Source organism: Pygocentrus nattereri, chromosome 26, assembly GCF_015220715.1.
Source record: "Pygocentrus nattereri isolate fPygNat1 chromosome 26, fPygNat1.pri, whole genome shotgun sequence".
In the NCBI taxonomy this organism is placed as follows: Eukaryota; Metazoa; Chordata; class Actinopteri; order Characiformes; family Serrasalmidae; genus Pygocentrus; species Pygocentrus nattereri.
Genome location: NC_051236.1, coordinates 10,620,275 through 10,633,991, shown reverse-complemented (window position 1 = coordinate 10,633,991; position 13,717 = coordinate 10,620,275). Strand labels below are relative to the sequence as shown.

The window sequence follows — 13,717 nt, the reverse complement described above, 5'->3', positions numbered from 1 at the left end:
GTGCCCTTGAGCAAGGCACCTAACCCCCAATTGCTCCCTGGGCAGCATGAATAGGGCTGCCCACCGCTCCGAGTAAGTGTGCTCACTGCCCCCTAGTGTGTGTGTTCACTAGTGTGCATGCATGTGGGTGTTTCACTTCATGGATGGGTTAAATGCAGAGGTTTGCAAAACACAGTTGGCAAACCTCTACTATAGTCAGACCACCCTGAGCTAAGGATATATTCACATTACCAGGCTGAAGTGGCACAATCAGATTTTTTGGCTATGATGTGATACAGATTTGAGAATGGTGGCTGTATTCAGCCTTTAATAAGTAATTAATAACTAACTTAAGTAATTGCCATTTTTCATGGTTTTATAATAAAATATTCTGATTAAAAATAGTGAAATAAACCTCTGACCCTGAAAATTGTCAGGAAACTCTATGAGTGTTGTAGAGCTCTGCTGGGGTCCAAAGGGTTTCATATACAAAGCTTCCATATACTAATTAGAGAAATGAACATAAACAAATACTCAAGTATTTGAATTATTTGTTCCAGCTATACTCATTCCACTTGAAATCTCAAGGGGCACTTAAATAATTTTGCTAGAAGAGCTCAGCTGACTCAAATGTTTGCAAATGCCTGCAACACTGAAACTTTGAGAAATTACCAATACAGATCTCCTTTAAAATCCACTTTGTTCTAAAATGGAGTTATTTAATTTAACTTCACTTAAGATCTGATAGAGACTAGCGACTAGAGACTAGCAACTATCATGCTCAAACAACTAAATCACTCTAATACTCTGAAAGAAGTAGAACACAGCCAACAACATCACTGTCATGATTGGGCCCTCCCAGTCCTGTCCATGTGCTTTTTGTTTACTTTTTCATCCATGTGCGTTTGTTTTGGTTTCCTAGTCCGGCCCCTTGTTTCGGTTCCTCCGCTCCTGATTGTCTCCACCAGTGTTTCCGCCTGTCCCTCGTTTACCCTTATGTATTTAAGCCCTGTGTTTTCCCCTGTCTGGTAACTGGTCTTTGATTGAATTGTTTGAACTTTTTGTATGTTCGTGTTGATTGTTTATTGTTCTGGTTGTACTGTTTGATTGTACTATTTAATGCGTTTGTCTTGCTAGTTGTTTTGCTTGTTTAAGTTTTGGATTCTGTGATCTGTTTGATTTTGTCATGTCTGACCCATATTCTCTCCATGTTGGCTACATGATCCTGGACCGACTATTATGATGACTATTACCCTGGATTTGCTCATAATAAAAGTCACTTATCTCAGCGTATGCGTCCACCTCCTCGCTTCACACCACAATTACACTGCACAGTGTGAGTGAGTGCTGTTTAGCCCTGTGGCTAATGCAAAACACCTAACATACCTTGATTAAATTTGAGGTAAGGAAAGGAATTTGTGAACAAGGTTTTTCACTGAAAAACCACTTTAAAGCAGGGCTGCCTACAGTAGGAATGTTTGATTTGGCCTGTCAGAAGGCTTTACTAACCCACTCACTCAATCAGAGAGCAATAATTTTATACTCTCTTATTTTCCCCTTTTAATTAGTATTTTTCAGGTATTTTAGTAACACAATGAAGAGTTAAGTTATAAAATACACATTTGCAAACTCAAACTTTGCAAACTGAAACCTGCCTACCTTCTTATTTGTATTGTTTTGTCTCCTTGGCCCATAGCTGCAAGTTTGGGCACCCATGCTTTAACAAACCTGAACATAAACCTTGCATGAAACTGTGATGGCAGTGTTTTACATTGGGTCATTCTGCCACAGTCCAAGAACCAAAACACTATGGATGTTCTTCAAGCTAACCCAAATCTCTCTCAATCACAGGAATAGTTCTTTAGGGGTTCCACACTCCAAAAACTCTCAAAATGGGAGCAGAGCAAAAACCCAACAGATCTGACAGCAGCTCAATTGAAGTGAAGTAGGACAGACTTTGAACACCATTGATTCCTTTTGGTGACTTTTTCCAGTAACTAGTTTCATCATGTCTTTAAATAAACTTGTCCCAAGTCAGCGACAGATACAGCTCTCAATGGGGAGGGCTAAAACTCAACTAAAGCCTAGGCCTAGTCTCAGGAGGAGGACGCAGGCCAAACCCTCTCATATATCACTCTCTTTTTGCACTCCATGTTCTACTTAGCAACCATGCTCTAGTTAGATTTGAGAGAGCTTATGTGTCAGCCACGTTGCCTAGACACTAACTGATCCACAACTTGCTATTTTTCCTCAGCCAAGGAAAGGTGTTAAGGTAGCCTTTGTTCAAATCATCAAGTAAATAGCATTCAGACTCCCTCTCTTTCTTTCTCTTTTTTTCACTCTGTGATTCATACTCTCTCCCTCTCTCAGCACTCCTCCATCCTCTCCTGCGATGGAGGGATGATTGGAGTGGAGAGGTAATTGTTGTTTTTGGTGCGGTGATTATGACCTCGGTGAAGATGCCGTCGCCCCGGCAACAGTCGCTCATTTCTGATTTGTTTGGACAGTGGCGTGTTCCATTCCACTCTCTCTCTTTCTATTAACTCCACTCCTCCCCCAACCCACCGCCACTTTAACGCTTAACTCACTCAGCCATCCCCTGAGATCTACTTTCCCAAGTTAATTAGCTGGAGCAGGTTTGGAAGACTGTGGCTGGAACTAGACCCCACTGGGAAGGATTGGAAACCACTGTCTTAGATTTGTATACACATTACCATTCAAAAGTCTAGAATTACTGTTTTCATATACGATGGTTAGCTATGACCACATAATCTGATGATCTGAAAGGTGCTCTGCCTGTGTTGCTGTGTCTGTTAACAGCACATTTATTACTCCACTGACCACTGGTTGCTATGTAATTTAGACATTACTCCAAGAACTACTAGAACTATCTTTTTCGTAGAATAAATTGTCAACATTGCTTACTTCACTTTTTTTTACTTCACAAAACTGTTATATAACATTACTGTTGCCGATGGCTCAATCTCTACGGAGTCTGTTTCCCATAACCCTTCACCAGAAGCCACTCCTCCTACTTCCGTTTCTAAGGCTCACCTGTGACTTTGTCTGTATAAATTTCTGCCAATATCATGGATATCTTTAGTATATCTAGTTCACTGACTAACTACATATTTCACCACAAAGAGAGCATAATTAGTCCTGTTTCACTGAATTTTGTGCAGTGCAGGATGTGAAATATTGAATTGTACTGAAAGTTTTCAATAATATTTTTTAAACATGGCCCTTCTGGTTCTTTTTTCTCCTTTCCAACTTATGAGATCTCAAAAAAATATGATAGTGTATCTTGATCATAATATGTTTTTGTTATATTTAGATCATCCACCTATGTTAGAAATAAATGTACTATGCAGGTACATGATTCATTCATCAAGGTACAAACAATACAGGTGTACCCCTAAAGGTACAATGGTGGTTTTAAGGTCCAATGGTGTACTTACATGAGTTTTTCCTAGTGGAAAAGTAGATATTTGTACCTTTTCATAACCAAACATCAGAAAAATAAAATAAAAGCCTGGAGACGAGACGGGGTGTGCGGAGTCAGTAGAGATTAGATAATATAAGTTCAATGGATTCTCTTACAGTTATGTTCCCTGATTAAAGGCACTGGGACGTACCCCAGAGGGTACCACCACAGTGACAGTGTCGTACCTTTTTTTTTTTTTTGGAGAGTGTAAACTCTGTGTCTTTGTTCTCTCTCTCTGTAAACAGCCTCATGTTTATCTCTTCTTACTCTAAATTCAGGTTTGCCAAAGTAGCTCTTGCCTTGATTGTTCCGTTGCCTGCCTATGTTGTGGACTCCTGTAGTGATGAGTGAAACAAAGCCTCATGTAACACGGAAGTCATATTGTGATGATTATGGTTCAGTGTTACAAAACATTTGACACTAATCCTTCTACATCTACTGGCCATCTGTTTACTATTAGTCGTTCTGACTATACAGTTCAGCTCCTCTTTCCATCTATCTTTCTACTGATGAAGTGTCCTTATTTCAGGTGAATGACAATAACTGTTAAAGGTAACAATTAGAATTATCAACAATCATTGATTAGTAAGCTATTTGTAGTGGACAGCGCTTATGATTGTAGGGTAAGCTAAATATGTTAGTCATGGTGATTGTGCTTATACAACTGGACGTTTGGTTGGGAATACAGAAAGATCTACTCTATCGTGGTTTTTCCTCATTTTTTGCTCAGCATTTTTTGTTTCGGCTATGCTAGGGCTAAGACAACTGCTATTACTGCTTATCATCTCCCCAGCACAGATACAATGCCTTCACATTAAACTGATGCTGGTCTATGTTTACTGTTGTTATCTCTCCTCTCACAAAAACCCTCAAAGTGGACTGCGCTCGAACCACTTTTAAACAATCAGATGATTGACTTGGCCATGTGTAAATCACAGGTTGCGGCTCCAGGTTTCAGTGGCTCACTGATGCGTCCTGAAGCCTCGGCTATCTATGATCATGTGATGTTTGCACCACACTTGGGAGCAGAGCTTTAAAACATCTGCGCTTTGAAAGCTCATAGCACAATGTTTTCAGTTGTTGACACCTCTCTGTAAAGCACTTTAAGTTGCCACCAGTATGAAAAGTAAATAAATAAAGATTATTATTATTAATATGATGTTCATTAAGCAATAGAACATGAGAGGGAGCATGTCATCAAGAAATAACATCACAGCTGTGATTTGTTGCTATGAAATAGCTCTACACATAGATGGAGAGTGTGCTGTAGATGATACTTCATAGAACCTTTTTGAAAAGGGTTCTATATAGCACCAAAAAGGGTTCTTCTAATATTACAAACTTGGCATTGTAACAATAGAAGAACCATTTTTGGTGCTATATAGAAGCCTTTTCAAAACAGTTCTATATAGAACCATCTACAGCACAATCTCCATCAATCTGAAGAAGTATTTCATTATGCAAAGAACCCTTTAGTCATGCAATTGGTTCTTTGAGTGTTCATGATTCTATTCAGATCATCTTTTTTAAGTGCGTTTAAAGGGCTACAACCAAAAGTTGTCTAATGTTCTTGTGCCCTGCGTGTGATAAAGAGCTATACAGGAGGATGTTTTCTCAAAACATTTTTCCAGCTCATTTACTGTATCATGCATGGCGATTAGTCTACGCTGTCGTGTCTATAATTACCCAAGCAGCCATTCGCACACACATGACACAGCTTTCCCTTTGTTTTCTTTGTAAGGCAAGTTAGCAAAGTAGGTCGTTTCTAGATCATGATAATCTCTGATGGCTTTGCTGTATTCTTGCTGAAATTCCCCCAAAAAAATATTCAAATGCCTGTAAACAGCACTGAACATGCTTGTTTACTGGTTAATGACTTAAGTTAATTAATCAAACTGTTTAACGCAGGCACTGATATTCGTGTGCACCCCATGAGGCGCTTTTAAACTGTGAATCAGCCCGCCTATGCAAAATAATATCATGCAAATCACTTGCTCATGGTGGCTAAGCAAACCAGAGGAGAACAAGAGAGAACATGAAAAGGGAGCAAAATCCATCATGGATTGAAAAAGGCACACTCTTGCTTTTCTCCTTTCATTCTTTTGGATCAGAACAAGGCCAACAGGGGAACTTTTACAAACTGCTGTGTGACTTGACATCGAAATAAACAAACTTTAAAAGTGAGGCAGCTGAAATGTGAGGAAGCCCAAGTAATTCTGTCACATTCTAAGAAATGAAAAGCTTTTTTTATTGCAAAAAAATAAAAAATAAAATAAAATCAGACCTACCGTTTTTGTCTGCACGCCGGAAAATCTGGGGAAAAAGAGAAAATGAGAAAGCAGACAGTCAGTTTTTCGCAGTGGGTCTCGCCTGAACACAATTCAGAGCATGGCTTGGAACATTTATGCTGAACAACAGAGATGACCACACGTGCATACGTTTTATGGACATGCAATTACATATTTATCGATATAAATTTATCTTTGCAATAAATTATGCTTACATGTAAGTTTCATTCTGCTTTGAGCTTCGAGGTGCTCATCTGATTGTTTTGTTGTCAAGAAATTATAAAAATGTATCAAAAATGCAGAACATGCAAAGGATCTCCACTTCTACTTATTAACACAATGTTGAAAGCTTAGAATCTGCACTTTTAAAACAGCTTCCCAGCTTCTTTGAATAAATGTCAAGTGAGAAATAGTTAGTGCTGTCAAAAAATTAGAATAAATTATCATGATTAACTGCATTATCATGTTTAGTTAATAGAGTTTGATGACATTTGTCTTATTGTCAACGTTGACAACTTTGATGTAAATAGCAGAATGTTTTGTTGGGCCTATATGAGCGGATAAAACAAGCTTCATCAGGATTCATTCAAGTGCTTCCTGTATATGTATTTTACCATTTTTATTACCAAAGTCCAGTGAGGGAAATGTTCCAATGCATGATACAGCAAATTAGTGTTTTTATCAGATATATACACTTCACGGTTCCAGCTTCTTCATGATTGCAGCCTCTTGCTGTTGTTCATACAGCTTGTGGATTCTCGTTATAAGTGAGGCTTTCGAGGGCTCTTGAGGGCTGGTGAGCACTGTCCAGCTTAGTCTGCTGAAGGTGCTGATAGTATCTCTTGAAAAACCATTTAAAGGCTGTATTTGAACAAGAATTGGAGATAATATCATAGCAACATAAAGTGTAAGCAATTGGGCTTCAGTCTGCACTGAATTCAATCACTGAGATGTAAATAGAGTCAGTGAGAGTGGTTTTAGAGAAATTTACATCAGAATTCTTTACACTGGTTGTGATAGGAACCAGATGTCTGCAACATTAAAGGGTTTGATTTACACTAGTCTGGAAATCGTGTTTTGACCTTAAACCTATTTTTATAAACTCTGTTCATGCGGAGAGGCACAGGCAGGAAGAAAACATTTTCAAAGAAAACATTTGATTCTAATTGAGCACTACCATTGTACCATTTCCAATGTTACATATTAAAACTCAAGTGGCGGGTGTAGGTTCACTGGCAGTTTTGAACAGTAAATAAAATGTCTATATTTGCAACATCGCAACCTCTGGCACTGTAAAGAAACCCAAGTCAGTAAGTATAGAACGAAGCATAAGGCATTAAAACACTCTAAATAAATCTCTTTGGTGGAAAATGGTACATTCTACATTGGTGGAATTCCCCTTTTACGTGTTAACTTTGACGGACCTTATTAGCACTGAATTGCATCACATAACTGGGATAGAGCTAACATTTTCCATCTCTTGTATTTCTATTTTTGCCTAATGAGCTCTTTGTTTGAGACAAAACAATGCAGCTGTCCTTTGTCAAAGGACCCCAAATCACACGAGCATCTACAATACGCATATGAGTGCGCACACATTCTTACGCAATCACACATTCTGATGCTCCCCGTGGCTGGGGAAAGCGATAGCCACACTCTCAAGGACAGACGGTGCCTCTAGCCCAGGACTCAGCTGCCGGGTGATTATCCTATATGTACCCTGCTAATACATCTCCGTGTGTGACTGTATATCGGCCAACTGCAGAGACGCAGGCCAGAGTACACCAAGCAAAGCGATAAACAGCCACGCACAGACACCTACTAAATTACACCGAGCCACAAACATAATAACTGCGCTACTTTATGCATTAGCTTGGTTAAACACTAATGGACAAAACAACAATGACTCAGGTGACTGATACTGATATAGCAGTAATGACTCAGATTTACCATTCAGACACCCTTACATCCAAATAGACTCAGTGTTAACCCTTCAGTGTGCATCACTGTGGCCCTCAGAGATCACCTTAAATGGACTATTAAAACGGAGTAACTGCCTCCCACTAATAAAGAGGAAATTGACCCACACATACTCTCAAAAAAGCTGAAAGATCCTGCTTGTTGCCGATTAACTTCCTTCTCTGGGTGGTCTCTGTGCATGCCAAACTATAGTGCTGGGTGATCATCTTATCATCAGTATACCAGTACTATGGTCATGCAACAATACTGATTTTTAGATTTTTAGTACCGACAGTTGACAAGAACGTCAGTGCAATTCATGTCAAAGTAGAGTGAGACAGAATGCAATACACTGCTTTGAAAGAACTTTATACATAACACATAATACACCACAATATACATAACATGCTAGATAAATAATTCAATAAACAGTCATTTATCTTTATGGAAATTTGGTTTCTTGGTGTGTAAGACCTTTCTAGCACAGGTTAGCAGTCCACAATGGGGCCGTCGTGGGCTGAATGTTGTCCCTGTGACCGCTCCGGGCAAGTGTGCTCACTGCCCCCTAGTGTGTGTGTGTGTGTGTGTGTTCACTAGTGTGCATATATATGGGTGTTTCACTGCATGGATGGGTTAAACGCACAGGTCTATTTCCTTTGTGTGCAAACACAGTTGGCTAATGGTTTTGAGTTCAATTAACATGAGTTCTTTAACTCTACTAATCAAAACTTAAATATCTGATACTGTGATATATTTGGAGAAAATGAAGAATATTATCTATACTGCCCAGCACATCTGTGCTCATTGGGATGGGCGATTACTGGTTCATGAACAGTATACACCTGTATACCCAGTATACAGGTGTAGAACTCTCCCGAAGCTAGACAAACGAAACTGACGTGCTTGAAACCTAGTCATTGACTTTCTCTAAACCTATTAATATGCTTTACTTAATTAAAGTACTGAGAGGGTAACCTAATCACATTTTGTGGATTTTCTAAGTAGAAATGAATCCTCTACAGACAACACGCTTAAATATGCCATTTTCAACACATTTTTATTTCTATTTATTTGCAGAGTTTAATATATTACAAAAACTGAAATATAAAAACGTCACAACTTTTGTGTGAAATGTCACTTTATGTTTTAAGTACATATTTCAAATGTATGAGCAGAAGTGTGTTCTCTGTAAAAGGATGTGCTAACTTATTGTAACGTGGAGCGAGGAGGCGGACGCATACGCTGAGATAAGCGAGATTTATTAAGGGCAAATCCAGGGTCATGGTCAAGACAGTCCAGGGTCATAGAGCCAACACGGATAGATCGGGGGGCAGACATGGCATAAACCAGAATAAACACAGCAAACAGAGAATCAAACAACAAACAGAGACCGAGATATCAAACAAAGACCGGCAAACACAGGGCTTAAATACACAGGGATAACGTGGGTCAGGTGAAAACGCACATGGAAGACCAAAACAAAGGAGCACATGGAGTAGTGGGAGGAGCCAACCGTGACACTTATTTATCACTGTCTTGTTTCAACAAAACACATAACTTCACCAGGGACGCTTTTTTGCATACAAATGTAAAATTCAATGATAATCGTACCTTTCCTAACTGTAATAACTCCATTAAGCCTGCATGATTAATATCTTTTTAAAAAGTCACAGCAGGAGGATACAGTACAATTTAACATATGCACTGGTAAAACACATTCAGTTATAATCTGCTGAACTATCTGGTGAAACATTATGTTTATGTAAACTGTAACTGATTTGGAAATATCAAAGATTATACAAATAGTGAAATGATCTCAATGTGTATTAAGCTAATTCTTCTAAAGTATTGCAGATATTTGCATTTTATAAGTTGTTTTTTTGCACATTTTTCTCAATTAATCAGCAAAATAATGTGTACATTACTCAAATACTAGTATTATTGTTACCAATTTGTTACCATAGTTATTATCACAAGTGTTTCCATTTATCAGAACAGGACATTTTTATACCATCCCATCTCTAGTTGGCAGTAACCGAATGTTAGCAGCTAAGTGCAGAATAATACATCATTACCAATTTGTCTTAAAGGTCATTGTGAGCTTCCTAGAGAGAGATATTGCCTCTGATAGCTCTCTGGCAGGTGTTGAGACAGTGGGGAGACCCAGGTCCCACTGACTCCTTTCCTCAGAGAGAGAGAGAGAGAGAGAGAGAGAGAGAGAGAGAGAGAGAGAGAGAGAGAGAGAGAGAGAGAGAGAGAGAGAGAGAGAGAGAGAGAGAGAGAGAGAGAGAGAGAGAGAGAGAGAGACTCATGTAGCAAAGAATCAGATAAACTGGGGCTTATTTGGACAAAGAGCATTAGTTAATCCAAAAGTCTCTCCCCCGAAGCGCCAATATTTCATTACCATTAAACGAGTACTGCTTCTAACAAGGGCTGTGAGATCTTAAGCAGCTCTCCAGTTCTCTCTTACTGTCAACTGGCTTTACAGATTTGAAAATATGGACCCAGAAGGAGCCGATGATTACCAGCCTCTAAGAGTGCAGGAGTGCTCAAAGCAATAACTCCCGCAAACAAAACCTCCATCCTCCACAGAAAGCAATAAGCACCAACTCTCACCGCCACTTTCTTAAAGCTTTAGCCCTGCAGTTATTGAGGAATAAGCAACTGTTTGTCTAATTTAATTCTTTCTTTTTTTATTAGCAAGTTATGTTTTTCATTTCTCTCCAAATGGATTGCCCGGCTCTCGGAGACAAACATGAAATCGATTTTCCATGTATAATTCCGATTAGGCAGTCCATGTGAAATCTTAATTTGGCTGGGCTGTGCTGGGGAGCAAGTGCATAAATGTGGGGTTTGTGACGGAAATGGGGTACAGCGAATGATAGAGGAGGATGGCGGACAGACTCACTGAATTATTAAATATAGTCATGTATAATTCCATCTATTGCAAATGGTAGTATAAATAAGAAATCATTTGTTATAATCTGAGCTTGTTGTCATGTGCTGTTGCAGGGGAGGCAACAAGACTGCCCAGATAACTCATAAACAGTCAAATAACTTTTTAAAGCCTACTTTGTTTTAACTGAGCTCAAAAATAAAAAACTACAGATGTCTGTAAAACACTACAAAACATTAGAATAAAGGCAAATAAACCAAAATGCCTTAAAACATAATATGTTTTGGTTTGAAAAAGTTATTATTATGCTGGCTAGAAGAATATAGTCAGAATATGGGGTTTTGTATTGATTTGTTCAATTTCATCAAATGATTTAATTTAATGGAGGGTTGATTAGATAAACTAGATATTGGATAGTAGCTGTAGATACTGGAGAGCTTTAAAAGTGGTAAAGAAAACACACGCACATTTAGACACCACATAATGCTTATTTGTATTATTCTAACATCATATATTTTCACTGTTGGGACAAAACCTTGTATCTCCAAACTGGCAAGATAAAACATTCTTATCTATGAATGAAACAAGACCTGTTTGCAAGTTATTTTGGATTACATATTAAAAGAGGAAGGATATTAATAAAATGGTCAAAAGTGAGGAACAGTGTGAATTAAGTAAACATTACAGCAGCAGAGTTTTTCTCATGTGCCTTATCATGATATATTCCAAACATATTCTGAATACATTACTTTTTTAAATATCGCTGCTGTCGGATAAAAACCTTGTATCTCCAAAATAGCAACCTTACAGGAGAAGGAAAAAAAACTACTTTACTTTTAAGGTAAGTCAATGGAACCAGACGTCTTTCCAAGTCTTTCTGGGCCGTTTCTTTTGGTCCATTCATCATGAAATTTACACATAACGTAAAGGACAACGGATATTTTCAAATTATGTCAAAAACTGAAAAATGATAAAATACATACAGATGTTTAGTGGTTCTAGTGCTTCAGTGGAGTGTATGCTAAAGGGTATACAGTATCATCCTCACTTCATCACATGAAGCATATAGCTACTGCAGCTGGAGAACCACCGTGACTCATCAGATAGGTTTCATTTAATTGCTATTAAGATCAGACAAATTCAGCTCTTCCCCAAAACAGGATCTTGGCCTGCAGCCGAAGACAGAGCAGAGAATATTGACTTTTCCATCTTTTTCACTTTCACTGCAATCTCTTCTCTATAAGCCCATAACAAGCCTACTTGGGAAGACAGCATAGCCCAGTATGACAAAGGGCTTTTACTGCAGAATAAGGGAGAGAGAAAAGGATTTGTTATATTCCAGCATATATGTCAGTGCATGCGCATGGGTGCACGTGAACATGGTGTTCATGTGCTCACCCTGCATATCCCTTCTGCCCAAATCTGTTAGGCTAACACATACTGCCGTGCAGTTGTCAGACCCCCTCTATAGGAGCTTATTTAACCATGCAGAGAGAACATCTGCACCTCTCGCCAATCTGCCGTTGGAGGTTCTGTGCCTTGGCCACCATGTACCATTCTACATCCTAAGGCAAAAAGAGGTTTAACCAGAAACATATTTCATACTATTTCATACCACTTTGTGTAACGATCTCACTTTAACATGCATGCACATATACACACACTTTGCATCAACTGTACTAGGTTAAATATGACAACCTGCAACCCAAAAACATGTCACATTCATCAGGACCTCCTACGCTGTGCTGGGCATTGCTCTGGGTCACTTACGTTGCATTTTGTACTGTTTCTTTGGCAGATGATGTGTCTTAAAGGCAAACTCACTGCTGCTAAAACAACACCAGGAGAACCAAACCTCACCACAGACTTGCTTTTATGGAGTTACATCAAATACGAGAAAACCTGAAAACCTTTATGAAATGTTTGCAGTTAAAAAGAAATGGCACCCTAAGTGGTTTTATGAATCAATATTCATTGATTGTGTTCTCTCTTCACCAAGTTACACCACATAGGCCTGCAGCTGGATTTTGCCATTAACAAATATGCCATTTATGCTTTGAATCCGTGCAGTCCAAACGAACCACTGAGTCTGTGGGATAATTACACCTGCCCAGGAATAGAACGTACCTTTTCAGGGGGCACCGGTGGTCTGTGGTGATTTTAGATAATATCACCGATATCAAAAATGACGATAAGCAAAGGGCAGAATAAAATCACTCGAAGAAAACAAATGTGCATGAGCTACTCACATCGTGGAAAATGGAAAGTCCGTGGTTCTGCTGCAGCTGCTGTTGTTGCTTGGAGCGCAGATGCTCTCGCTTCGCCGACTGGAGACACATTGTGATCATCTCCGTGCAGGCCAACATCTTCAACCAGGTTATTGACTGGACTGAAAAGCTGATATCAATTTAATTAGGCAGAATCGACGCTACCTGAGACAGATTTTAGCCCGGTTGTACTGAGGTACAGCGCTGTACGTGCTGCTGCGAGCTCCCTCCTCTCAGCTAACGCTGCTGATACTGAGCAACTTTCCTGCGCCTGAAGTTCCGCCCTCTCCGCCGCTGATTGGGCCTCATCTCCTCCCAACAGCCCGGCTCGTCCAATGGAAATTCACGCTGTGATGCGAACCGCCTTCATTAAGACGCACATAGCGTCTCTAAATCACATTAGAGTGTCCAATTAAAAACACAAACGCACAGGCTCCACGAGTGCATCTGACTCCTGGCCCTGGAGAAACCCTGCCCTGCCCCACATTCAACTTCTGCTGGGAAGGGTACCTCAGCACAAATACTGAGAACATCTGAGCTCCATCAAATGCCTACATGTCAGTGTAAAAGATATAGACACTGTGCAAGGCCAGGTAGACCAGCAAATCTGTCACACCAAAAAATCCTCAAGCGTTTCTGTCCATCTTTCCACCGTGAGGAGTGGATTCTAAAAGCTGTGAGGGGCTGTTTATAAATGAATAAATAAACAAACAAACAAACAAACACAAATCAAGCAGGGGAGCCACTGGTGTTCTCAGAACAATAACCTGGCCACCTGAGTCCAGACCTCAACATCACTGAATATATTTAGGACTATTTGGACAGTGAAACGCAGTAGCTTAGA

The 13,717-nt window shown here is 39.4% G+C and overlaps 1 protein-coding gene across 1 annotated transcript in view; it reads right to left on the bottom strand.

Annotated features, from left to right (window-relative positions):
• The window catches only part of necab3 (N-terminal EF-hand calcium binding protein 3), a 51,511-nt gene extending 38,375 nt beyond the window's left edge, over positions 1 to 13,136 (bottom strand). The window contains exons 1-2 of the mRNA XM_017705244.2: positions 12,856 to 13,136; positions 5,752 to 5,776 (exon numbers count right to left, since the gene is read on the bottom strand). Of these exons, the coding sequence (XP_017560733.1) occupies positions 5,752 to 5,776; positions 12,856 to 12,972 (142 nt within the window). The 5' untranslated portion in view covers positions 12,973 to 13,136. The remainder of the gene's footprint in view (positions 1 to 5,751; positions 5,777 to 12,855) is intronic.
• Between the last annotated feature and the right edge of the window lie 581 nt (positions 13,137 to 13,717).